Consider the following 27,173-nt stretch of genomic DNA (forward strand, 5'->3'; position numbering starts at 1 on the left):
TTAACAAATCAGTGCAAACAGCTTTATGTTGAGGTTAAATTGAAACCTACAAATTCTGATATCAAGGACAACCTCACCAAGAAGATTCAGCCGATTGAGAGGAAACTGGAGATTTCAAGAATATCTCTTATGAACTATAAGAATGTATGTGGGTAAATTCACTACTGAATCCTTATGTGATTTTTCAAAATTTAACTTTGATATATTGATTTGGTTTATTTTACTTAGCCTTTCTGGAATTTTTAACTAATCGCAAAGATTGGGAGTGATTATATCATGAAATTGAAGGAAAACTCTAAAAACAAACATCCACGTCCTGACCAGGATTTGAACCTTGGACCACTGTGGTTGTTTTAGTTTCAGTAAATACTTCTTTGGACGAATTCCCTCGTGAATTCTTAAATCTTATGAGACTCCTACTTTCAAATATCTTTTTGTGTTGAGGGCTCTCGAATGAGCGATTTCCCTCCTGAATTCTCAAATGTGTCTTCAATTTTTCATTTCGAGCAAATCTTCTCTTGCACTCACGGCACTCCTATGAACGAATTTCTTCGTGAATTCTCAAATGTCGTTTCAAAGTTCCTTTGTGAGTAAATTTCTTCTCGCACCGAGAGCATTCATATAGGCGAGATCCATCATGAACTCTCAAATGTCGTTTTAATGTGCCACTTTGAGTGAATTTCCTCTTGCACTGAGGGCACTCATATGGGCGAATTCCATCATGAATTCTCAAATGTCTATTCAAGTATCCTTTTTGAGAAAACTTCATTTTGCAGAGAAGGCACTCATATGGGCGAATTCCCTCGTGTAATCTCAAATGTCTGTTCAATACTGAACGACGAACAAATCTAGCTTTACAATGATGACATTCATATGGGCGAATACCATCATGCATTGCCAAATGTCTTTTCAGGCTCCCACTCTCAGCATATGACTTCTTGCACTGATGGCATTCATAAGGACGAATACCCTCATGAATTCTCAAATGTACTTTCAAGTTTCCACTAAAGGTAAATTTCTTTTTGCACAGTTGGCATTCAAATGGGCGAACACCCTCGTGAATTCTCAAATGCATTTTCAATCTTCCACTAAGAGTAAATTTCTTTTGGCAATGAGGGCACTCATATGGGCGAATTCCATCATGAATTCTCATGTGGGCTTTCAAAGATCCACTTTGAGTAAATCTCTTTTTGCACAGAGTGCATTCGTGTAGGTGAGATACATCATGAATTCTCAAATGAGCTTTCAAATTGTGACTATGAGTAAATTTCTTCTTGCAATGATGACATTCATACGGGCAAACACCCTTGTGAATTTCACTGGCTGATATGATTCCTGATGTCTCAAAATTGTCAGTTAAATCGGATATTAAATTTACTTTCTGGTTCCTGAAAATAGAAGTAAATTACAGCAAAGTATAAGTTGAAAAGAACAATCTGATGTGGTCAGATTACATTTATTCCAGACCAACAATGTAAGTAAATATACTGTTAAAAAAGCAACTTCGGGAATGTTTCCAAAATATAACGCCATTGAGTGCTAAAATTCCATTTTGTCCCCTTTTGTAACAACACCTTGTATTATGCTGTGCAATACGAAATTTATTCTGGGATTCTTATAACAGTTTATGAACATTAATAACATTATCAAAAAATGTTATTTCTTTTTCCCCTTCTGCCGAGTCACGCCGCAAGCATGTTTCGCCCATGCGGGAACGCTGTATAAAAACAGTTTCCTAATATAATCAAATTACCTTATTTTTTGCATTTGCTCTGTAGTGAATATTTTGTGTAGAATTTTCTCAGAAGATTGTCGTGTACATTGCATCATGGTCAGTCACGTTAAACACAAATAAAGTGTTAATTAACAGTTAGCACGTTTTGTTACTAACTTAAAAACCAACTTCTTAAAACTTCTGCGCTGAGGTTCAACAGGTTATGGGCCCAAATACTGTGAACGTTGGTAGTTTCTTAGAGTGCAACAGGAAGTATCCATTATCTTTGTAATCAGAGTGGTGAGAGCTTTGCACTTTAGGAAGAAGCTTGTTTGGTTTGCGGTTAAAGATGGAGTTTAGAACAACAATAGACAAGCTGGAAGGTGCACAGAGCAGGCTGAGGTGGAAACAAGTGGAACAACGATGTGCTAAAAGTACTGAATAGGATATGTACTTCTCCAAAATTACTTGATGCTGGGTGTACTACCGAAGAGCGACGGAATTATGAAGCAGACTTTAAAACGTTCCAGAAGGTGGACATTATGGCACAAAATTTATTGGTGAATAGCATGAATGAGAGCTAACTGGACATCTAAAGATTAACACGTAGCACCAGGTTGCAATTCTAAATTCAATAGATTACTTTCAATTGAAGCTATTGAAATTAGCACCAAATCAAACCTCAAGCAGCAGTCCACTTTTGTTTAAGGGGCAAAGCTTTACATGTTCCATCCTCCCAGACCTTACTACAGAATTCTACAGACTGGTGCCATACAGATTCAAGAGTTTAGCTATTGGGTGTAGTGAATACTAGCTGCTGCTCCAACCATGCTTTTGATCAGCACACCATATATAACCTAGTAATGTTTGTCTATGGATAGAACCAATGCCTCGTCTAATGTGATCTATCAACTTGTGTGTTGCATTTGGTGCAATGTCTATGACTGATTGTAATAATTTTGGGTGATGTATTTACAATAATACTCCGGGATTGATGGATCCAAATTTTCATCTGTGATTGCATCATCCTTTTTGGTGCTATAATGACAGTTGCCGATTCTGGTTGCTGATGGCAGAGGACATCCTAACAATGTTAACAGTGTATATCTAGGCTCTCTGCGATTGGTGGCGGCAAAAATGTTAACATATTCTAACAACCAATAGGCATTGAAAAAGATAACTTCTATTTGTTGATATGATACAGTGATAAGACTTCTATCAGTTGAGCCTAGTTGAATTTGAACAAAAAAAAGGTCCCATATAATCAATATCTATAACTGTTATCAAGACATCAAATTTGGTGTTATGATTATAGGTGACAATTTTGGTCAAGGATGACGGAGGGCCTCAAGAGCATGCCAACAATGTGAGTCTGGGTCACTGCGATTGATGGTTGCCAAGATAGTCAAAGTTCAAAGTTTTGTTCTTAATTTTTTTACCTTATGATCCTACGTAGGTTGTTCCTCCAGACATTCAAGTTCATCTCCTAACCTCTGATGCCTCAATGCAATACCTTTAAAATCCAGCAGGCTGGAATACAGCACATGTAGATCATTTGTGAGACCTGCTCTCTGAAAATAACTACATAGCTTAGGGACTTAGATCTCAAATATTGTCATGATGGCACATGTTAATTGTAGTCAGGAATGACAGAGAACATTGAGACGATGCTAGCAGTGCAAGTACAGGCTTGCTGCAATTGATGGTTTGGAAATAATTAATATTTCTTAGAAGTCAAAAGTGACTCTAAAAAAAATGTAAATTCTATTTGTCAGTGTGATACATCAGTGAGACCTTGATTTTCAGTTCAGCATTGATGATTTCAGCAAGAAAAAGATTGCACATGATCCATATCTAAACCATTTTCAACACATTCAACAATTTTTGATTTTTTACATGGTAAAATCCCAAAGCATGAAATGTAGAGCGATGATGACAGATTTCAAGACTATGCAAAGAGTCCAAATCCAGACCCTCTTTGATTGATGGCTGAGAAATTATTAACATTTTTTAGAAGTCAATACGGTAAATCCATACCAAATTGACCGAAACAACAATAATTGGTTCATTGATCATTTTTTAAAAATTATCATAATTTTGTTCAAACAGGAATATTTTTCTCTAATGAATCATTCAATACAAAATCAACACAGGCAACAACCTGACCATCTCACATTTTCATGAAATTTCGGGAGTTGAAACTATTCATGGTAACTGTGAAAATTTTGAGTCTTGTGCATTTTGAAATTGTTAAATTCAAGGTCAAAGTTCACAGAAATTGCCCTTTCAGAGCCCATTTAGCTATCCTAAATGTGCTGTAACTCTGCCCCACTTGGCCTAGGAAGTTGAAATAAAGTTTATTATACAGGGAATTGAGCAAGCTTTTCAACAATGTGTAACAAGCTTACTTCTGGATAAAAGGAAAATATTGTCACGTGGCCTTGACCGTTGACTTAAGAAATCTCAGAACATGTCATCGCCAAAAATCGGAAAAAATATATATTTGGCACACCATGCTATACTCTAAAAAATATGAAAAATCAAACTCAGATACTGATAAAAGTCTCAATGCAATGTACTAGGGTGAGTCAAATGTTCCTTAACACACCCTTTAAAATGTAAAGGATTTTTGCTAAATGTAATTGGTCATGATAGAAACAGGTTAGACCCAGGGGTAACCATAGTAGTGTGTGTGTGTCAAGCGAAAATCCACCATGTTGTTCGCAGCTATATTGAATTCAACTCAAAAATTTTGAGTGGAAACTGGGTGGTGTAATATGTATATCAAATCAAGCTAGATTTATATGAGAAATGAAGTGGTGAAGGCTTTTCCAATGTATTCTTAACCAGCAAAAAGATATACGCATATCTTTCACTTATCATATCTGTTCATTATAATGTTATCAATGTTCCTGTATGCACACTTCATGATGTCTCTCACACTCTCAGAACATTTTGCAAAGTAGTAGGTGCAACATCATCTCAAGCAGCAACTATGTATTATATCAGATGGTCACTATCTAGATTGCCTTCAAATGCTTCTGAAGTTAAAAGTCACAAGGTGCTAGACCTGGGGAACATGCAGGTCTTTTGACAGGTCCCTGGGTACCACCGTAACTATCCAGAAATCATTAATTTGGCAACATTGCTCTTGGGAACCAGCATAGAGTAGCCAACTTTACTGTAGGTCCCTCTAATAGGCGAGAAAACCTGTGGTGAAAGATTTACATTCTTGTTTATAACATGGTCAGAAATTATATTTAGCCAACATACTAATAGAGAACAAAATAGAAAACTCAAGGATGAGGAATAATTTAAGAGAATATTTGCGATTCGGCATGATAAATTTGGAATCTGATAAACTTTTGTAAATTTGGAAACACTGCACTAGATCATGGTCCACCTACCTGGAGAATGTCCTTGACAAGTTTGAACACAAAAGGGCATAATTGCGAATAGTTTATGCAAATAAAATATAACAATATCTCTCAAAGTACTGTGCAATGAGCAAAAATTAATAATTCTCGCAATTTGCAGGGAAAATGTGCTCTTTGCATAGAAAAGTCATAGCCTGCGCAATCATCAATGTGTTTCAAGGCATTTGTTACAAAGTGATGTAGTAGAGTATTGGTAAAATATTTGCGCCACAAATATATTTTTCCAAAGAATTAGGGGTCATCGGTTCAAATCCAAAACACTCCAAAAATGTTTTCCTTTTATTTTTAATGGTATTCAGATGCATTGAGCATGGAGTTTAGTAGTAATTAAGTTGATTTTTTTTCCCGAAATGTTTGCAAAAAATTATTCGGTGTAGAATTCGACTGATGTTTCTAGCAGCTTAATGTATTTGTTTTTTCTTTCTGGCAGTAATGTATACAATTCAGAGATGAGATTTATCACAAAGCAGAAACTTTGTACTCAATCTAGGCATGCTACATGTGAAAAGTCTGCAATTACTTTGAAACTAATTTACACAACATATCCTTGATTATTATTACCATTCACTCTAAGTAATTCTTTTCATTATTCTTTAAAAATCAATAGCAACACTCATCACTTTGGATCGAAAAATACCTAAATTGTTGTCGTATTTCGAGATAAAGTATTTGTCAAATAATGAATGTCCTGATTACGACTCGGAAGTTGAAGAATTATAATCTTTTCTGAGCCTTCAAAACAATGCTAAACCTGATATCAGTCCATTCTCTTCAACTAGAATCAGGAAACATAATTTTTTTGCTTTTTCTCAGCCTTTTTTTTAGGTCATTTTCAGTACTTTTTGTCCTTTTTGTTACATTTTCCTTAATTTTAAGGTTTATTTTTCTCCTTCCTTGTTCTTTTGTGAATTTTAAATGCATTTGCTAGCAAATGTAGATTTAAATTTTCTGATATGGGCCTTTCAGCAACTTTGCCATTAAACGAATATATGATCAATGGAAAAGCACAACTATTATTTTCAAGTGAAATATTTGCAATGCATTAAATAATAAATTAATTGTGAGCAAAGTTAAAATACTTGGTGTGAACCCTACTTTAAGATTCCCTTGCTAGCCTTCGCTTTAATCTGTGCTTTTAAAATAAAATTAGTCACAATATTAAAATAGATGTAATTTTATGTACGCCAGACACAAATGTATTTTCAGTTACTGGCCGTCTACTGCAACATGGAAGATCCATTGTCAACTGAGGTGAATGATTTATACATTTCATCTTCTGAAACAGTTTCTGCTGTGGTTGGGAATCGATCTTGTGTCCTCTGTCACACACATCGAACAAGTTACCACTACACCAAAGAAGCCTCTTGTACTCAACATCTAGTTTAAAATATGACAGTCAACTATTTAGGTCTTTTAGCTTAACAAAATCTCGTATTTGTATTCACTATTAGTTATGTGAAACATGTGGGAAATTACTCATGGATGTGCTGAGAAATGTTGAGAATGAAAAGAGGCCAAGCACAAAGCCTTTTCAATCTCACAAGTAGGAAAAGTGAAATTGTATGTATGTAGAGTGAGAGAGCGAGAGGGAGAAAGACACCTCACAATCCAAGCTGGATATTTACAATTTCATTTTATTTTGCATCATTTGAGAAATATGGATACAAGAATTTGTTAAATTAAAAGAACTATGGCATGGACTATCGTTTGAACTGTACATCAGTTGCTAGTGACATCTGTGGTGTAGTGGTAATGTGCTCGACTTGTGCAAGATTGATTCTTAACCACGGTAGAAACTTTTTCAGAAGGTGAAAAGCATTCCACGAAATATTTCTTGATTCATGGAAATAACATTGATTTCTTCCACGAGTTGGAAACCTTAAATTCCCGACAGCTATCTAAATTGAACCACACAATCAGATACCAAGTAACAAGCACAGAAACCAGATAGGAAGCATAGCTTAGTCATCACTAGGGCTCGGAAGTTGATGACCTGTAGAATAACCTAAAAAATATTTTTAAAAATGGTCTAAAATACTTTTCACACTGAAAATTAAAGCTTGATTTTTTTTAATTAATTAAGAGAGAGTCATTGAATATATCAATAAAACTCGCTGTTTGGTGGTTTAAACTACTAAACTACTGAAGAAAAGGGATACAACCAGTTAATTGCCAATTTAGTTTTCTCTATTTTAACTTCAAGGTTACATAACATTTACCGCAACTACTTTTGTGTAAATCATTCAGCTCCTTTGACAATGGATTTTCCATGGTAAACGGCCAGCAACTGAAAATACATTTGTGTCTGGCGTACATATAATTCTATCTATTTTAATATTGTGACTAATTTTATTTTAAAAGCGCAGATTAAAGCGATAACAGAGGCTAGCAATGGAATCTCACAGAAAAAAAAATGGAGTGTTTTGGATTTGAACCCGCGGCCCTCAATGCTTTGGAAATATTTGTGATGTGAGTACTTTACCACTCTACATCACCTGTAGCAAATGCCTTGAAATGTGTTGATGATTGCACAAGCTTCCATTTTTCTATGCAAAGAACACATTTTCCCTGCAAATTGCGAGAATTATTAATTTTTGCTCCTTCCACAGTACTTTGCAAGGTGTTGTTATATTTTATTTGCATAAACTATCTGCAATTATGCCCTTTTCTGTTCAAACTTGACAACGATTTTCTCCAAGTGGACCATGAATGAGTGAAGTGTTTCCAAACTTACAACAATTTCTCCGGTTCCAATTTTAACATGACAAATCGCAAATATTTTCTTAATTTTTTCCTCATCCTTGAGTTTTCTGTTTTGTTCTCTATTAATATGTTGGGCGATATGGTTTCTGACTTCATGTTATAAGCAAGAATGTAAATCTTTCACCACAGGGTTTTTGACCTAGTAGAGGGACCTACAGTAAAGTTGGCTACTCTGTGCTGGTTCTCAAGAGCAATGTTGCCAAATTAATGATTTCTGAACTTAAAAAACTTTGAGGGCAATCAAGTAACATTTGGAGAAGTGTACCATACCCCATAAGCAAGGATGAAAAACCTGTTTACTTAACAAATCCAAGTAGCCATCATCTATTTAAGGTTCCATGATTGAAAATGGACCAACCAATCCCATTCTCTACACAATTAGCATACCAGCAGCAACCATTTGGTTGGGATCTGTCTACTGTAGATTATCAAATCACAGGTATTGCATATTCATTTTATTAACTTCACAGTGAATATCAAAATTAGCCTCATCAATGTGAAGAACTTCTCACTCCAAAGGAAGCATCATATTTTAATTGTTTGAGACACCATTTACAATATTCAACTCTGGAGAATGTTCCTGATTAAAATCATGTGCAATAGTTCATCAACTTCTCTCCTGATAGGTTAATGTGATCTTGATGAGTTCCTAACATTTTACAGGCATTCTAATGATTGTTTTTCTAACACCATGAAAAGGAGAAAATGATTACAAGCATGTAATCATAATTTTATACTGGATAACAATACATTCGAAACACCATTACCACTACATTTCTTGTTAAATCCTAGCCTGATTTCATGTATCACATCACCCTGTTTCCATTCAAAATATTTGAGTTGAATTCAATATTGTTGCCAACAACATGGTGGACTTTCGCTTGGAACACACTATTATGGTTCCTCCTCGGCCTAACCTGTGTCTATCGTGACCATTTATACTTAGGATAACTCTTTTATTTTTTTTATAGCATGTTACTGGACTATTGACTCACCCTAGTACATTGTAATGGGGCTTTAATCAGTCATATTATCTTGTATCTTGTGATACCAATGCAGTCCCAGTTTGATTTTTCATATCTTTTAGAGTATAGCTTGGTTTTCCAAATATACTTTTTTCACGATTTTTGGTGATGACATGTTCTGAGATTTCCTAAGTCAAAGATCAAGGCCACGTGACAATATTTTGCTTCTATCCAAAGGTAGGCTTGTTGAAAAAAAACAGAGGCAAAATGGCAGCAAGTTGTAGTAGTGGCGCTAATCGTCCTCCTGTTTTTCTAGATTTTTCAGTTGTTTTTCTCGGCCTGTGTTTAATCCTGGTGTACTCGTGGCTTCAGTGTAGCATTCCTTGCCTTAGAGGAGATTTTAGTTTTCGGCACTCGCAGCAACATGTGTGCGTGTCTCCGCCATGGCTTCACCCAGCAGCACGGAACAGCGCTCGCAGGTAAGGGGACCCTGGTCTGGTACTTTCACCTCCTCTGCATGACCTTGATCTGCGAGGACATACATGTGAATCCGGGGCCTGTGAAAACGTTGGCAAATTTCTTTGTGTATTACCTATGATCTGTGTTAACTCAAAATGGCCCAGCAAAGTATGCCTCAACTTAAAACGGAACTATGAAATACTGTGGGTGGAAGTTTCAGTGACCGGTGCCAAAAATCTTCTCCTTGGCTCTTATTATAGGCCACATAAAAACAGTCCTTTGTTCTTCCTCGAAGAATGTTGAGATTCTTTACTTGCGGCAGTTGCCCTGGGAGATGCTTTTCAGGGACTTCAACCTCTCTAATGTCTGGCAAGACCCTGTGAATGGCAGCAAAGTGTACGAACAATGCATGGTTTATTGAAACTTTCATCTGTAGTTTAAACCTGAGACAACATAATTTGTTCAACACCAGGAAGGACAGCAACCTGTATTATGTTCTGTCCACCCTAAACGATATTAGTATCACGCCACGTAAAAACCTCCTGACCTCCGACCCCGACAGTTTGGATGATTCTATTCTCATCCCCCCCACCCCCTTGAAGAGGTCCTCGACCCTCCATCCAGAACAAAAGCAACTTGTGGAACCGAGTGCCATGGGAGGAGATAAGACTTTCCCTCGACTCCCTCCCCTGGGGCCTTTTGGAAGATGGGACCATCGACGAGGCAGCTGACCTATTGCCAGGTGTCATTCAAGCAGCAGTGACGAACCACGTGCCTACAGGAAAAATATCTTCTCATAGATTTCCGTGTTGATTAGACTCCAAAGTACAGAATGTACTGACCAACAAGACACGAGCATGGCAACTTTAGAAGGGCTTCCCGAGTGAACACACGCACAATACCTTTGCTGCTCTGCCACGACACTCAAAGTATCTTCTTTGAAAAAAAATATAAGGAACATATAGACAATATCACTGCAACAATCCCGGAAAACCCAAAAAAAAAATTTAATCTAATAAACTCAAGAAAAAATAACAGTAGAATTCCAGCTGAAATTACACATGATAGTGAAAGTGTGATAGACGACCAAAGAACAGAACTCTTCAACGCTTATATTCATGGTAACTTCTGCCCACCATCTTCCCTTGCAGCATTGCCAGTCTGTTCCTCCTCTCTAACAACGCTTGCCACTACACCCGATGAGGTGAAGAATCTATTGTCATATCTTTCAGTTCACCGTACCCTAGGACCGGACGATGTCAACACCATGTTTCTCAGGAAAACTGTGCAATCTCTATGCTATCCCCTCTCCATTCTCTTGAACAGATATTTTTTGGAAGGCATCTTTCCTCACATTTGGAAACAAGCTAACATCACACTGATACACAAAAGTGGTAACAAAAATCTTGTTTCTTCTTACAGACCAATCTCCTTACTCTCTCCTCTGTCCATCATCTGTGAAAAAGTAAACAAAGACAGACTGTACAAATTTGTTTCTCCGTACTTAAGCACAAAGCAACATGGTTTTCTTCCTGGTAGCTCCTGGCTTACAAACCTGTTTGTTTCACTCTCACATGCTATGAAATGCATTTCAAATAATTCACAATTAGATGTAATATACTTTGATCTGGTCAAAGCCTTTGATACTGTTAGTCATTGTCTTCTGATTCACAAATTATGCAATAGATTCAAAATTCATGGCAAATTTCTAACCCTTCTCGCAGATTACCTTAGCGATCGCCAACAACGTGTCGTTCTTCCAGGAACTGTTTCTAACTTTCTTCCTGTCCTCTCTGGAGTTCCACAGGGTAGTGTTCTAGGACCTCTCTTGTTCATATTATTCATCGATGACCTTGCCGACCATCTCACAGCTCCCTCTAGTAATTACCTTCTTTTCGCAGATGACTGTAAAATTTTCAGAGAAATCTCCACTTCCAGCGATACTCATCATCTTCAGAATGACATAACAACATTTACTTCCTGGTGTCTGACATAGGGCCTTACATTACATCCTGACAAGTGTACTACTCTCACTATCTCTCTCAAGAAGATTCTGTTAAAGTCAGCTTACTCCATCTCTGGTAATAAAATCAAAGCAGTATCCTCTCACAAAGACCTAGGCATTGTTTTCGACCAAAAGCTCACATTTGAGGAACATATTTTATGCACCACAAAAAAGGCCATGCATCTCTTAGGTTTACTCTACCGTTTCACTGAAATTAGTGACATCTCAATCACCTTGTACTTCAAATCATTCATTTACCCAATAATAGAATACTGCTCTCCCGTCTGGTCCATGGCATGTCCCACTCAGCTCTCTAGAATCAATTCAGTCTTTCACTTCTTCCTAGCTATAGTCCGTCACAGGGTTCCCTCATTACGCAATTTTTCATCTCCGCATCACTTGTCTTTTCTAAACTTACACACTGCTTATCAGCGACGTTTGCAGAATGATTTCAGTTATTTATACAAAATTGTGAATGGCAAAATCCGCTGTAACACACTTCTTGAGGAATTCCACTTTCGAGTACCTATGCGCACAACACACAACACAAGATTATTTTATACAAAAAAACCTAGACTAGAAATTCAAAAAAGCTCTCTCCTTTACAGGCTTGCAGCACAATACAATGATCTCCCCTCAAATATTGATATATTTTCCTCCGAGTTTGCCTTTCGGTCTTCTATCAGAAGAAATGCTTGTAATTAATATCACATAGTGCCATCTTTTACTTATTTCTTTGTTCATTTGCTATTCACTTTTATGTTATTTTCTTGTTCACTTGCTATACACTTTTATGTTGTTTTGTTACTCTTAATTATTTTTTTTATTGTTTTGCTTATTATTATTATTGCGTTTTCATTGTTGACAATTTCAGTGTAAAATGGCCACCAGTGCTGTAACTGGAATTTTCTCAATAAATAAATACCATTGAAAAGCTTGCTCAATTTCCTGTATAATATAATATAATATAATTTCAGCCTCCTAGGACAAATAAGGACAGAGTTACAGCACATTTAGTATGGCTCAACAGAATCTTCATTACAAGCAATATTCCTAAAAAATGTGTCAACATTTGCAATTTTACTTTCTTTTGTAATGTCCATTCGGCAGTCATGTACACCACCATTACTTCCACTAGCAAATGTACCACATGTAGCATGCTGCTCCTTAATATCACTCATAATAAATACAAAATGAAATAATAATTTTAAAATACACGAGCCCAAACAAAATCAACTGCATATGAAACACATACGTGCAATGTTCAAAGTGTTGACTAAGCAGCTTAGAACAAGTGTGGCAACCCTGGAGGCCTAGGGGTGTAGAGGAAGCAAGGGAAAACACTGAAAGTTCATGACCTTCATTGGACTATTTTGGTACTGTTTTCTGTAGTGGTTACACATGCTCTGATTTTGTGAATGAAGACCCTATTGATATAAATAAGAAGAGGAAATCAAATTGCTCAATGCATGTGCTGCAAATAGCAAGAGAGGTAGCATCTGTTACTGGCCAGTGGCTGTCTGCACGAGATACAAGTGCAAACGCTGATGAAGTGAAGCAAATGTCAGGTGAAGTGGCGTGGGAATATATGATGTTTTGAAGATGCATAAATGTAATAAAAATAATTTGAATTACATATTTATTTCGGTGAGAATAGGCAGAAGGCACTACTGCTTTCTGGGGGGAAAAAATAATATGTATACGAGCAGTGTTGTCAGCTAATGAAAAAAAAATGAAAACCCCAGCCCTATGCATGGTTGATGGACCAAATTAAATAAAAAAAACATTCTTTGGGGTCATGTCTGTCCACCAAAGTTGAAAGAAAAATGATAATTACAAAAACACTTTTGAAAGTCCTCATTTTTGGGAAATTTTAGACATTGGATATTTCAGCATAGGTCCCTATTTGTCGCATGTTATCAATATGTTTTTGGTTCTCATTATTATAGCTACATGTAAATGTGTACAAGCAAAAAGCTGTGGTTAAAGAGTTAGAGACCATTTTATAAAATGTATCCCATAATAAGACCATTTTCAATTTCCATCTGTTAATAATAGTAACAATCCATGGATTGTTTTGTAATTCAATATGTATATAAATGAACAAAAAGACAAAGAAAATGAATGGAATTATTATCTGTAGCTTTCAAAATATTGTGTTAATTGCAGTCACATGCAGGTGGTTTTAATCAAAACCAGCCATCTGGAACGTCATAATTTGAGTGGTAGCATTCAATACTGACTGACTGCTGAAGGTTAGGAAGATTTCAATACCAATATGATATCCTGTTCTCAACCAAAAGCATATGCTTAAGCTAAGAGATAATATAATGTTCAGTTGCTAATAACAAGACAACCCTAAGTTGCTATTCTCAAACTACTTTTTGCGTTATTATGTCATGAATCAGTCGAGAGATTTCTGAATTCCCGAACTAATCAGAATTCTGAATAGACTTATTATCTGTTTTACATAATAACAGAGATTTTTGATTACCTTGTATATTCTTCTTCATTTTCTGGATTGTCCAATTCCCTGTCTATTATATTCATTGTGCTACTTTCTTCGGTTTTAATAGCTCGGATATCTTTATTATATTTTACATCTTCTTCCTCCTCTACACATTCTATTTTCACAAATGAGATTTTGTTTTCTTCTTCGAAATCAATTTCTTCCTCCCAGTTGAATGCATTATCCGTTTCCTTGGTTTCTGATTTGCAGGCAACTGATTGCTTCACCACATTGTCATTTCTAATATCAGGTGTCAAATCTGGTAATATCGTAGAAACAACATCCAAATCTGGTAATATCGTAGAAACAACATCCAATTTATTCACACATGTGTCGTTCACATGACTTCTATTGCATTTGTGTATTGATGTTTCCTTGTGGTTGTTTATATCTTCTGCTTTGGAGGAAATTCTGGATTTTGGCATTTGTGATGGAGAGTTGTATTCTTCAATATGAATTTTCTGTGATGTGATACATGTATTGTCCCTCTTACATTCCAATTCTGAGCTGCCACATGATACATTTTCACTGAAATTACCAGACACGAAAATATAATTATCAATAAGAATTATATATAAAGGAATAACAACAAAAAATCAGCCTCAGAATTACTGAGATATACAGGGTGGTCCATATATAATGAAAATATGAATATGATGTAAAATACATATGGGATGGAACAAAAGCTCTACATTGGAAAATATAATGCTGCAACAAGAGTCATAAAATGGCCCTATTGGTTATATGTCACAGATGATGTTGACATTTGTGAAACTAATATGAAACTAACTTTTTAAAATGGGAACCGTATTTTTATTGCACAAATTCTATTAAGATATACAAAATTTTGAGTTGAATCATTTTTCTAAAAAGAGTGCATTTATCAGTATTTACAAGTGATTAAAAATTATTAGTTCATAGGCATATTTATCATAGTCTTTGTTGGGTAGGCAGGCAGTAAAACGACACAGCTGCTACCTCTAATTGTTTATACTACAGAACACATGTACTTTTTTTTCCAAAATGATCCAACTGTAGGTTTCAAATTTTTGGCTAGAATTTCCCCCTATCTGCCATATGAAAAAATAAGGTTGGTACCAGTTTCACCAACAGCAACACTTTCTACAACATAACAGATAATGGTACCTTATGGCTTTCTTCCAGCATTTAATTTTTCACATAGAACAGAAGTTCCTAAACGTTTTCATTACACGGCACCCTTAGTGTTTCAAGATCTTACCGTGGTGTCCAAAAGAAACACATATTTCAAATTCAGAAACATTTTATATGTAAAAAAGTACTAAATAAGCTCATTTTAAAACCATGTGTAGACTAACAAGTAAGTGCCATTTCAATGAAAATACTGGAACATTTTGCGGCACCTCTGCAAGACAGGGCACCTCGGTGCACACTTTGGGAATCACTGGCATAGAACGTTTACAATATGTATTTCGTTGTAAATAGGTAACCTTGTACAATGCTGATAGTGACTTCTAAATAAAATTATGCTGTATGAAAAGAAGATGTAACATGGAAATGAATCATCTACACATGAGTACATCAATTAAGGGTCAAAGGGACTTGGGGGAAACTTGAGAAACTGGCATCTGTTCTGTCAGAAAGCAAATCCATGTTGCAAGAAAATTCAAGAAAACGTTGCAGATGTAGTACTCTGCTGCATTTGATGACTCTGGAGAACATGTGGTGATGTTATTAGTGCGATAGCAGACCATTCCAGGAGCAAGATAGAAATCATACCAGTCCAGGAGTCAGGGAAAAATGTGTTTGCTTTGGGTAAATGAACGATGTGTAGACAAGTGGAAGTATGGCACATTGCATTCATCTAGATGACATTCGACATGATCTCATCATGACTTCAACTGGATGTAACATTGATTGATTTGCTGTATTTTACTTCACTTTTGTGTCACTTTTGGCAAATTGCAAAGATGGGGATTAGTGATGATATGATGAAATTGATGAATGAACACTCATAAACATCCATGTACAGGCCAGGATTCAAACCAGAGAGCCCTGGCATCGTAGCACAATGTGCTAACCAGTCTACCACGGGGGCCAGCAACTGAGTGTAACACAAAGACAATTTTTTCCCCATGTTGGCTTTCATTACAATTGTGGAGAGTTGTCTCTCCTCCTATGCCAAAGACACCAAGAGCCTTCCACATAAAAAGGATATTCAATTTATGATTAGAAGTACAGCTTATTAATACATTTTCATATTTTTCTACTTCTTCATTGCTTCCTTCCCGAGATCTGCCATGATGATGAAAAGGTGCCTCCCCTGATTGCATAGTGTAAACCTGGGTTTGATACCTAGTGGAAGCACATAGCAGTTTGGATCCCACTTTAAATTGTAGGCCGTCTCTATTTGCCTTTCTGTGCACAAAGTGGATTTAAAACCACAACAATTGAATGATGATGATGATATATGAGATTGCTGAAGTTGCAATGTGTAGTTATGTTGTGAAATTATGAGTTAATAATTGAGAATACATGGTCACAGAAATGACTTATTAATATGCCTATTAATATACCTAGTTTCAATGCTAAGACCACTGAAAGAAACAATCACTTTAATATGCACACACACAAAGTGAAAAACTCCATTTCCCTTGTATTTGGCAAGTAACAACAACCATTGTGTTCCAAGCAAAATTCTTACAACGTGTTTGTTATACATGTTAAAATTTGTTGTTCCTGTAGTGACAAATGTTAAAATTTGTTGTTCCTGTAGTGACAATCTGTCGACATTACTTCCAATTAATATTCATCAACTAGATAATTACAATGATCAGAATGAAAACCAAGAAATGCTATGCAATATGAGTGAACTATATTAAAGATGTATGTGCCAAAATTGCATTGTAAAATTTCAATTACATTTAGCACTGATGCAACTTACCTCATAATCAAATTAACAGTTTCATTTTCATTTGATTCAGGCAATTTAAAAAGCTCTGACACTAGCTCTTTTTTCAAACTTTCAAATGACTCTGATATTTCTGCATCTGTTAGTTTTTGGTAATCATCCATTTTTGTTATGAAAATCGTCTGTTATCTCTTCAACATATTGAAGTATCTGTAAAGAACAAAGATATTATTGACAAAATTAATTTCTTAATTTTTTGAAATGTATCCATGTTCGTTTCATTCTAAAATTAAAAATGTTGTTAAAAATTAATTATACAATGCAGGAGCACATGATACACTCATTTTCTTATTGATATGCTGAACACACACAAAAAAAGGAATTGCATTCACCAGGTAAATGCTCAATATGTATTTTTATAAACACATGCTTTCAATGTACAATATATTTTTCATTGGATATTGAAAAATGTAAAAATCTACCAAGAAAATCCTCTAATATCCACCCATGAATCACAAATTGTATGAACACACATAACATGGCAGGTGGTCAAAATATATATTACAGCAAAAACAGGGAGAAGTGTAATGGCCCACATACTAGACCATAATTACAAATAGATTATATATGTGAATGTATTCAAAATCAGTTGTAGAGAATTATGCTGTTTCAGATAGACTTCAATAATAAAGAAAGTTCAATAAAAAAGGTAGCTATCACAAAATCTCTTATTCAAAGATCAAAATTTTTAAAAAATCTATCTTTGGAATTGGCACAAATTTTCAAAACTTAAGCAGTCATGAAGGCAAGTCTTCATTCTATTCACAATTAACAAAAATCTTGCAGAAAAATATATTGTCAAATTTACAGAACACAAAAACAGATCCTGCACAGTAATGTTAATATTAGTTCTACTACAACAAATTTATGGGAAAATTGTGGCAAAAAGTTACAAATTCATCTCTACAGTACTTATGAAATACATTGAAGTGTCAGATTCACAGATTTCAAATTTAATCAGCACATTTTATCATTAAGACAGAATTCAATACAAAATTGACAATTTTGTCATTTAATTATTACGAAACATGACAATGTGTGCATTAGTTTCAATTTAATCAATTTGTCTAAAAAGGTCAAAAGTACTTCATTAGCTAACAATGCCTTTTATTCTAGTACGAGTTTACCACAAGAATGAATTATATTGGAAGGTTATTGCTCAGGGTGGCTACTCTAGGACGTTGATAAAATTCAAGTATAATTCCTGGTTTTCAAGGCAAACTTTCCAAATATTCAAGGGTAGAAGCAAATGTTTTCTCTATTTCAGCCTTACGTATTACCTCCTCTCACCACTCACGTACACACAGTCACACACACAAATATATTAGCAATATAAAAGGTCCGTGCGATTCCAACTTATCAAAAAATTCTAATTCAATTCAATTAAATGGTACATATATTTAAAATATTTAATTTATGGTTCAGATTTTACATTTGCCATTGCACATACTCAGACTCGAAATACATCTACAAACACAAGTCACAAATGGTACGGGATATACTAATCTATGAGAAATTGTTAAATGCATAAGAATTTCAAACTAAAATTTACCTATCAACTTGAAGATATATTGCAATAATATTCCATCTGTGAGATAGATTGTTCTACAAAGGAGACTAACAAAGCAAAGGAATTGAGAGAATTCTGTTTTATTTTCCTTGCAGTTTTCTTTTCCTCCGTCAGAAAAAAAACCTGTGAAAAACCTGCCTCAGAGCATTAATAAATATGTATAAATTCAATGGGATTTGGAGTACTAAAATTTGCAATTTTTCACGTCTACGGAAAAAAAAATTACATAGAATTCACACATGATTCGCAGAGGCAAAAATTCATGCATAATTCCCGGAATTCAAGGAATTTCCGGTGAGTAGCCACCCTGAAGTTTTAAAACTGTACTTTTTGAATGTTTACCAAGCTCTAGTCATATTCTTATTCTGAGTTAATTTACATGACATCTAACTAAGCGAAATTATAAAATCAAAGTTACAAAGGCGGGATAACCCAACTCAGGGGTTATTTAAGAAGTATAAAGGTGTACAATTGCATGCCACAAATAAAAACATTCTTGGTAATATATTTGCATCAAAAACAAATATATAAACATCAGACCTATCATTTTGTCATATCAGAAAATTAGGTTCTCATTAACATTTTAAACAAATTTATTTTTTCTGAATTTCCAGACTGCACAGGAGACAAATTTAGCATGAGAACTTTCTCTTTTCTATCTATTGTTTACAAGAATTAATATAACAAAAGAATTGACTTTTGTGTACTGTATTATGTAAATAAAATCAGTGTCCTATATCACAGCAAGAACGGAGTTCTGGCACCAAACTGATTTGCTGGAACAGGTGGGATGCTTTAAGCCCTGGTTGTATCTAGTTGCAATATGAATTTCAGCTCAAAACCTCTAAATTATCTGCAGTTATCATGGTCACAAAATTTGTGACTATCCTCGAAAAAAACCACCCAAAAAAAACCAGTCAAAAAGTGTTTTTTTTTTTCTTTTCAGAAAAAGTTGCAAATTATTGCTTTAAATAATTGTGAAGTTCTAGAATTGTCAACAGTTTGAGAAAACTTGTAAAATAAAGGCTGAGCCAAGCTTATCATAATCAAAATAATTAATGTGGTAAAAGTCATAGTGGTTTTTTTTTCAAATCATGCTAGAAATGGACTTTTAACAGAAATAATATGAACGTTTAAGGCGTTGTGGATACGAAGGGCGAACTCAACAAATATACATTTAGAGGAAAATGTGTTTCAAGTTGTGAGGCATGGAGCAAACTCTCTCTCAAAAACAACTTTGGAAATCACACAGGAAACTTTCCGATATACCCTTACTATATTTTTGTGAAGTTCGCACTGTGTCTGACAAGTTGAAATGCACTGCCCTCACTGCCTCTTGAGTTCGCACTTCATATCCGCAACGCCTCATTTATCCAAGGAACAAAAAATCAAAAGGGTCTGAAATTTTTAGTTAAAATGTTTGCATCAATTGGTGCAGTACAGTTGAATAAACAAAGCTTATAATTTTGACATGTGGTAGCACTTTAAATATCAATCACTTCCGTATGTGGGCAAGCCACATAGTTTCACCTGTGACCATCAACTTTTACAATAAATTTTTGCATGTATAAAACATTACAAAGGAGAATTGAGTTCATTTTATTGAAATGTTGTTAAAGTAGAATAAAGTTAATTGTGGCATAATTAAATCAAACACTGAGGGGGTGATATATTGAAAAATAAAGGAAAAATTAAACATGCATGTATGCTATAGTCACTACATAAACTACCAATCAACGTTTAGTAGGCTTCTATGAAAATATACAAATGACTTGATTCATTTTTGCTTGCTTGCTTGTACAAGGAAATAAATGTAGCTCCCCTTTCAGATTAATATCAACGGCTTGCCTGTAGTATACAATAATAATGGCCTCCCTTCAATACTTAATATAACATGCCCATGACAACATGATGTTCGCAAGTCATAAATAAATTACACTGGAACATAGAAAAAACTAATTTGGTTGAATTAACAAAACACATTTGGTTAAGTTAGTTGGTACATATAAACAATAAACATAGTATCATTTACTAAGTTGGTAATTTTGGTAACTACAAACACATGCCCTCCATTACTAAAGAGCATTGAAATTGGTTGATTGATTTGCTATATTTCACTTCACTTTTAGCTAACTTGCAAAGAAGGGAATGAGTGATGATCAGTGGTGTAGCGTGATTCTATGAAAGGTGTAAGGCTTCCTTAGATAAACCTGATCTGAATATTGGATAAAGAAAACCCAAAGATATTTTAACTAAATAGAATCTATTTGAATGTAAGTCATGCATGGGCATACTAAATTTCAAACACAAAATGCACACACTCTATGTTAACAATAATAGCATATGTATGTATTACTTAATGAAAATTCTCATTTATACTGTTAACTCGATCCGACGATCCTTTAGTCTGAACACCTCAATCACGTCGTCATAGAATTGGGAGTTTCTGGTCAATTTCTTTAGCAGCTCCTTCTTAATGGATATCAGTCCCAAGTCAGAGTTCCCTGCCTGAGTCTGTGTGCTGCGTTGAAATGTGTGAATCCTCTTCAGTGCAGAAAACTACTTTTCCACCGACGAGCTTCAGGCAGGAACAGTGAGGAAGAATTCTGTTAGTTTGTACACTTGTTCAACAGCTTCATTCAAATGGATAGTACACAAGTACTCATGAAGTTCAAACACACTCTTTACTCGATATTCGGCTTCTGAATAAATTACCTGTAGCTCAACTTTCAACTGGTAACAATTGACAAATTTCGCATACAGCTTAGTTAAGGACACAAACTCTTCTTCTGGAAAGGCCATGTCATATTTTTATCCTTATTTTTCTTTTTCTTTCACTAAAAAGCCATTTGTGGGAAAAGCATAGAATACAATTTGCAAATGCAAATGCATTCGAGAATATTACTCATTATCATGGTTACGATATTTGCACACATTTTGAAAAGCATATCAAGCAACTTAGTCAAAGGAAAAGGTAAAACAAATCTGTAAATCATAACGCTAAGTATTACGCGTATGCTTTTAACATTACAGGCAACTGGATGCATGTGCCTAACTTTGCGGGCGCTGCTGGATCTAGGATTGCCCGACATTCCTCTTTTATCATTAACTTCGCTGCTTCTAATGAAGGTACTATTCAACATTAAACCATCTCTTTGTGAACTTAATAGTTAATTTACACATTTAAAATGACACCCGTTCTGTTAGCTACACCTCCCGTCAAGCATTGTTGAAACAACACGGGAGTCGATTTTCTTGGTTCTCTCTCGACCATGGCAAACAGATGCAGTGGGGACAAAAATCTCGCCAGTTAGCACCCACTGGTAATGCGCCTTACAGTGCATGAGTGGCCGCTGTGGCTCAGTCGGTAATGCATCTGACTACCATGCTAAAGGTCCCGGGTTCGATCCCCGGCCGATTCAAATCCAGGAACTTTTCTAACGTTGCAAACGGCCCTGGCACCCACCCAGCATCAAATGACATGGGTACCTGGGGGGTAAAGGCAGTCAGGGGCGTGATGCTGATCACATCACCCCCCACTCATGACCGGATCAAGAAAGTGTGGGGCGTTACCCCAACAGCCCCTATACACCTTCATGGTGTGGTGCTAAGCACAGGGGAGCACCTTACTTTACTTTTACTTTTACAGTGCGGGAGAATCGGGGTGCCCTGTCATTGGTTGAGAAGATACTACGTAAGCAAACACACCCGCTATGGGCGAGTCCAAATCATTTCTTCCATTCACCCGCACGTAAGCCCTCTCAAGAAGCCTTACAGAGAAACAACTCGAATCAAAACAAGTCCTCAATTGTTTCGTTAAATGTTATACTTGAAGTCTGATATTGCTATGTGTGTTCAAGCAATAAATATGGGAATGAAATAAGTTTTCTTCAATAATTTCAACTTGTAAGGTGGACTTACAAGCCTTACTGGGCACTACACCGCTTGTGATGATATGATGAAATCGATGAATGGACACTCTCAAACATCCATGTCCAGGCTGGGATATGATCCTGGGACCCCTGGTGTCATAGCACGATGTGCTACTCTGTCACAGGGGCCAGCTAAGAACATTGAGAGTACTGGTGAGTATTCATTTGTTGACCTTTGTTTGAACAAGAGTTTGGATGGCACAAAACATTTTTGGTTAATCCAAACTTTTTCCGTTGTAAAGAGTTAACAGGATTTTCTGTTGAAACTTGGTTTTGGAAAAGGGGTGCTGAAGAAAATAAAAACCAACTCCCTTGGTCCTACATACTCTTGATCTCGGCCATTTTGGAGGTGGTGTGATCACAACCATGCTGCAGTTTCCTTTACTCACTCCCCCCAAGGACCCATTCATTTGAGTCCCAGAGCTGCTTTATGCAGGGACAAGATCGGAAAAATTCCAACCTTAGATCACCCTCCCTGAGAATTGAACCTTGGTCTCCCGCATGGCAGTCAGACAGCCTGCTGACTCTTTTTACATTTTTAATAAACTCCTAAGAAGTAGTATCCTCAGTTTTCTCTCTATTTCATCAATTTTCTTTATTTTCTCTGTACAAAATTACCTTATGCAAGCATGAGTGCTCCCCATGGACAAGGCCTTCTCCATTGATAGAAGGTAGAATTCAAACCTTCTGGCTGCGATCATTAGTAGAAAGCATTTAGGGAACTAAACCTGACCTGGCTAACCTAACCATGAAGGCATTTAGGGTGATTATTAAAATGCTAAGAGAACTAAACCTGACCCACGTAACCTAACTATGAAAGCATGTATTGGGAAGTGAAAAACCACTGTCAAGGAAACGCGCATTAAGTAATCGCCAAAACTCCATAAATCGAAATCTAACCATGTAAAATTTGCATACGTATCTTGATGATTTCACAATAAAACAAAAGGAACTTGGGCCACTATAAGTTCTATGGTGTGAGGGGAAAGACGTAAGGGCATATTTCAAAAAATAATAAAATATATTGTGGAAAAAAGGAGGGAAAAAAGAAAGTATGAATAATTAGCAATGTAGAATGGTATTTTCCAATTGGGCATGATTGCACAATATAGAGAATGTCTCCAATTCCTTTCCTACTTCTTATACTCACTAAATAACTCCTGGTAACTTATCTGGAGTTAAGATTTGGGGGTCACATGTAAAAATTGTACACTTACGTCTATATATGTTGCAAAATTACGTTCTTTATTACCGCAATCATTCTCCATACGTAAACATAACAACCATTTTTGATGGTATGAAGATCATTAATCATTGAAGCATGGCATTGCTGACTTTGATTAGAGGTAGGTTTGGCAATGGTGTTCAAGCTTTCTTCTAGAAAAATGGTGTTTTGCGCAGTAAGGAAGCTAGTGATACAAAACTTATATTTTGTGACAATATGTACTCATTGTGAAAAGATTTTACTTATATCCCCACAAAACTATTTCTGGTAAGGTTAGGGTAAGAAACTATCTTCAATTTCGTTATTATTTGGAATATTAACTAATTTTGGCCTCCTAATCAGTACACAAACCATGCACGGGTAGCCCCACAAACCATTGATGGATAGCTCCACAAACCATTCACGGATAGCCCCACGAACCATTTCTGGTAAGGTTAGGTTAAGTTAGGTTAGGTTAGCATAGTTAAAATTTTGTTTGCAAAAAAATGCGATACAGCTCTAAAAAAAATCCACTTATATCGGCTTTTTTCGCGATTTCCAGACGTGACCCCTTCATTTTAACAACATTTCGGGCTAGACTCTTACTTTACGTCCTTATTGCCTTTGGTGGTAACCGATGGGAGTTAACACACTGCAGGCTCATCTTTTGTGTCCGCATTGTGAACGCGTGTGCTTTGCTCATTTGCATTCTGCATGGTGATTGCTTCTTTGCGTTCATGGTGCGTTGTGCGTGTGTATGGTGCAAGAAGAACAGGTTCCAAAAACTTGTAGATAGTGTAAAATACGTTTATCCCTAGTAATAATTTAGTGCATCGTTCCAAACCGTGCTTGCAGACAGCCGGCATCTCTTCAGGTAAGTACCTTTTTCTTTTTACACTTTCTGTTTATGATAACCCCACTAACCATTCATGCCTATGGGGTTAGGTTAGGTTCCATTAGCACTCATTTCACCCTAAATATGTGCTTCATCATCAAAAAATTTCCTCAGTACGTTCAATTACGCATATCCGGACAACATTGGTTTTTATAGATTTCCTTTTCCAGGTAATTTTTCCTCGCTTTGGGATTTACGTTGTTGAATTCCTTATACAATAATATTTCCAACGATATATGACACGTATTTCTTAGGACAAGGACGTAAAGTAGAGTCTGATTAGAAGGCCAAATTTAGTTAGTATAACAAATCTTAACGAAATTGGAGACATTCTGCATTCGCTCCTCCAATTGTTTCAATGGTTATAACAAGTATATATTGAAATCTTTTACTTGCATTCTAGTAGATACAATATCAAACAGGGGAAAAAACAAACTAAAATGTGTACACTCGCCTCAATTAGTATTCCTATTTGCAGAGATACAATTAAACATAGAAGTGTATCAATATACGCGGTATAAAACCCAACTTGTTTATAACTTTGTTGACCCTGTACGTGACAATTAAAAATATGGATTAGTTTAGTTTAGTTGGATGGATTTATAACGACTTCATAACATCAGCTGACCACATACCAGAATTCACTTTTCAAGGTGCATTTTAATAAATTTGCATGTTTGTTTGAGGCTCAACGAAAATTTCAAATTTCAAAATAAAGCACTACAAAACTATTGTAAAACTTCGATAGCATCCCAACACCTCTCTCGTTTATTTTGTACGTTTTGACATTCATACTTAACTATTTGCATTGCAAAAGATTCTTCAAGGTGTTATTTTGCTTTTTTCACGAAAAAAAATCAATTTGTGACATAAAGAGTAATTACTAAACGGTAAGACTGCAGAATATGGGCTGCTTAGGAGGAACGCGGTTCATAATTTTTTGGTAACGTTTTGTAGTTAGTAGCCTAATCGAGAAAAATAAGTTTTAAGGTGCGGAAAAATTTTTTTCTTAAAAAAAACAACAGAAAAACGTGTCCAGGTTGGACAGTATTGAAATCGTAGCAACGAAGGAAAAGGCATATTCCTGCACAAATCTAGTGAAAGCAAAAAATGCCTATGTTGTTAGGTAGCTAGGTTTAGTTCACTTAGCCTAAATAATAATTAGTCATTGTATTTATGCTAATGAAACCTAACCTAACAGGCCTAACCTAACCTTGTAGGCATTCCTCGAATAAATAATTAAAGAAACTGTGCGTAAACAATATCGACACAAATGAATGGAGAAATGCATTGCTTTTAGTAGCAGGAAAAACAATTTTCATTGTATTTATGCTATTGGAACCCAACCTAACAGGCCTAACCTAACCTTGTAAGCATTCCTCGTCTGAAATAATGAAAGAAACTGTGTGTCTGTGGGTGGAATCCGGAGCGACAAATCAACTCGAATGCCGCGAAATGAAGGGTCTCACTTATTGCACAACACTTGAGCGCGTAAACAATATAAACGCGAACAAATGGAGAAATGCATTGATTTTAATAGCAGGAAAAACATTTTTTACGCGCAATAATGTAATAGTAATCGTAAAAGGAACACCGGAAAATGGAAGTAGAAGGCACATACTTTCAGGGGATATAAATTTTGTTAGTCTATTTAGAGGAAAAAAGCAGCCCATGTTCTGCAGTGAGACCTTATTAAACCATTGATGTTAGCCCCAAAAACCATCCACGGGTAGCCCCAAAAACCATCCACGGGTAGCCCCAAAAACCCTTGACGTTAGCCCCAAAAATTCACGATAACCCCACGAACCATCACGGGGTCGAGGTATGCCTACGAGGTTAGGTTAGGCCTGTTATGTTAGGTTACCGAAATTTTAAGTAGTTTCTTGTGTAAAATTGAAGAAATCCGTTGGGGACGCTATCGAAGTTTTACCCAGAACGATTTATCTGTGATTACTGAATATTCATTACGCTAGTGCTCATCCCAAAAGGATTCTTTTTTTCTTGATCGCCGAGTTGTTACGAGGCTCCTCCACCTCCACACAGCTATTTGCTCTTCTATACGCTAAGTATTTACCATAGACATACTACTACAAGATGTTACAGCTGCGGGTTAAAAATTGTTGACAGTATGGCGGCACTGGAAGGTCGTTTCCTCGCGACCACCGACGGCAGCACCGTCGGGGAAAAAACAGAAGACGAACGCTATGCGCAAGGACTCGCGGATTACTCGAAACGACAAAACACTATCGTGTTCCGTACCATTCGCGTTCCGATACTTTCTAACCGCGTTCAGCCGATTTGCGCGTATAATAAATTATACGCGCAAATTGACTAAACGTAGTTAGAAGTGGCGGAAATTAATTATATGCAATGATTTCGTTTAATTACAAACTTGTCGCATTAAAATTGATTTCTATCAAACAAAAATAAAAGTATACGAAAATTATATGGAAAACGTACTATTACCAAAACTTCCTGAAATTGCATTATTACTTTGAGCGGAAATATATTTCCTTTAAAAGCATTTTTTTAAAAAAATCTTCATCATACGAAAATAACAGTCTTAAAATAGGTGACTTTTTTTTCTTGGGTGGAGAAATGGAATGAAATAAGTATACAAGAATTCAGAATGATTTATGTCATGCTAATCCATATTTGCAAAAATATTTTTTCCCTGATTGATCCTTCGGCTATACAGGATTGTATTGCAAGATTTTACACAGATCAATAAAAATATTTTCTTTGCCACACATTAAAACGGAAAAAAATG

The 27,173-nt window shown here is 35.8% G+C and overlaps 1 protein-coding gene across 1 annotated transcript; it reads right to left on the reverse strand.

The window, feature by feature from the left end:
• On the reverse strand, positions 1-26,469 carry LOC145996887 (uncharacterized). Its single transcript, XM_083133442.1, has 4 exons — positions 26,372-26,469; positions 16,776-16,952; positions 13,838-14,380; positions 1-1,388 (listed from the first exon to the last, which is right to left on the reverse strand). Exons 2-4 carry the CDS (start codon positions 16,904-16,906, stop codon positions 536-538), a joined length of 1,527 nt encoding a protein of 508 aa, XP_082989568.1. The 5' UTR covers positions 16,907-16,952; positions 26,372-26,469; the 3' UTR covers positions 1-535.
• Positions 26,470-27,173: the final 704 nt, after the last annotated feature.

The sequence above is a fragment of the Lepisma saccharinum genome, chromosome 13 (genome assembly GCF_977018435.1).
Source record: "Lepisma saccharinum chromosome 13, izLepSacc3.1, whole genome shotgun sequence".
NCBI classification, from domain to species: Eukaryota; Metazoa; Arthropoda; class Insecta; order Zygentoma; family Lepismatidae; genus Lepisma; species Lepisma saccharinum.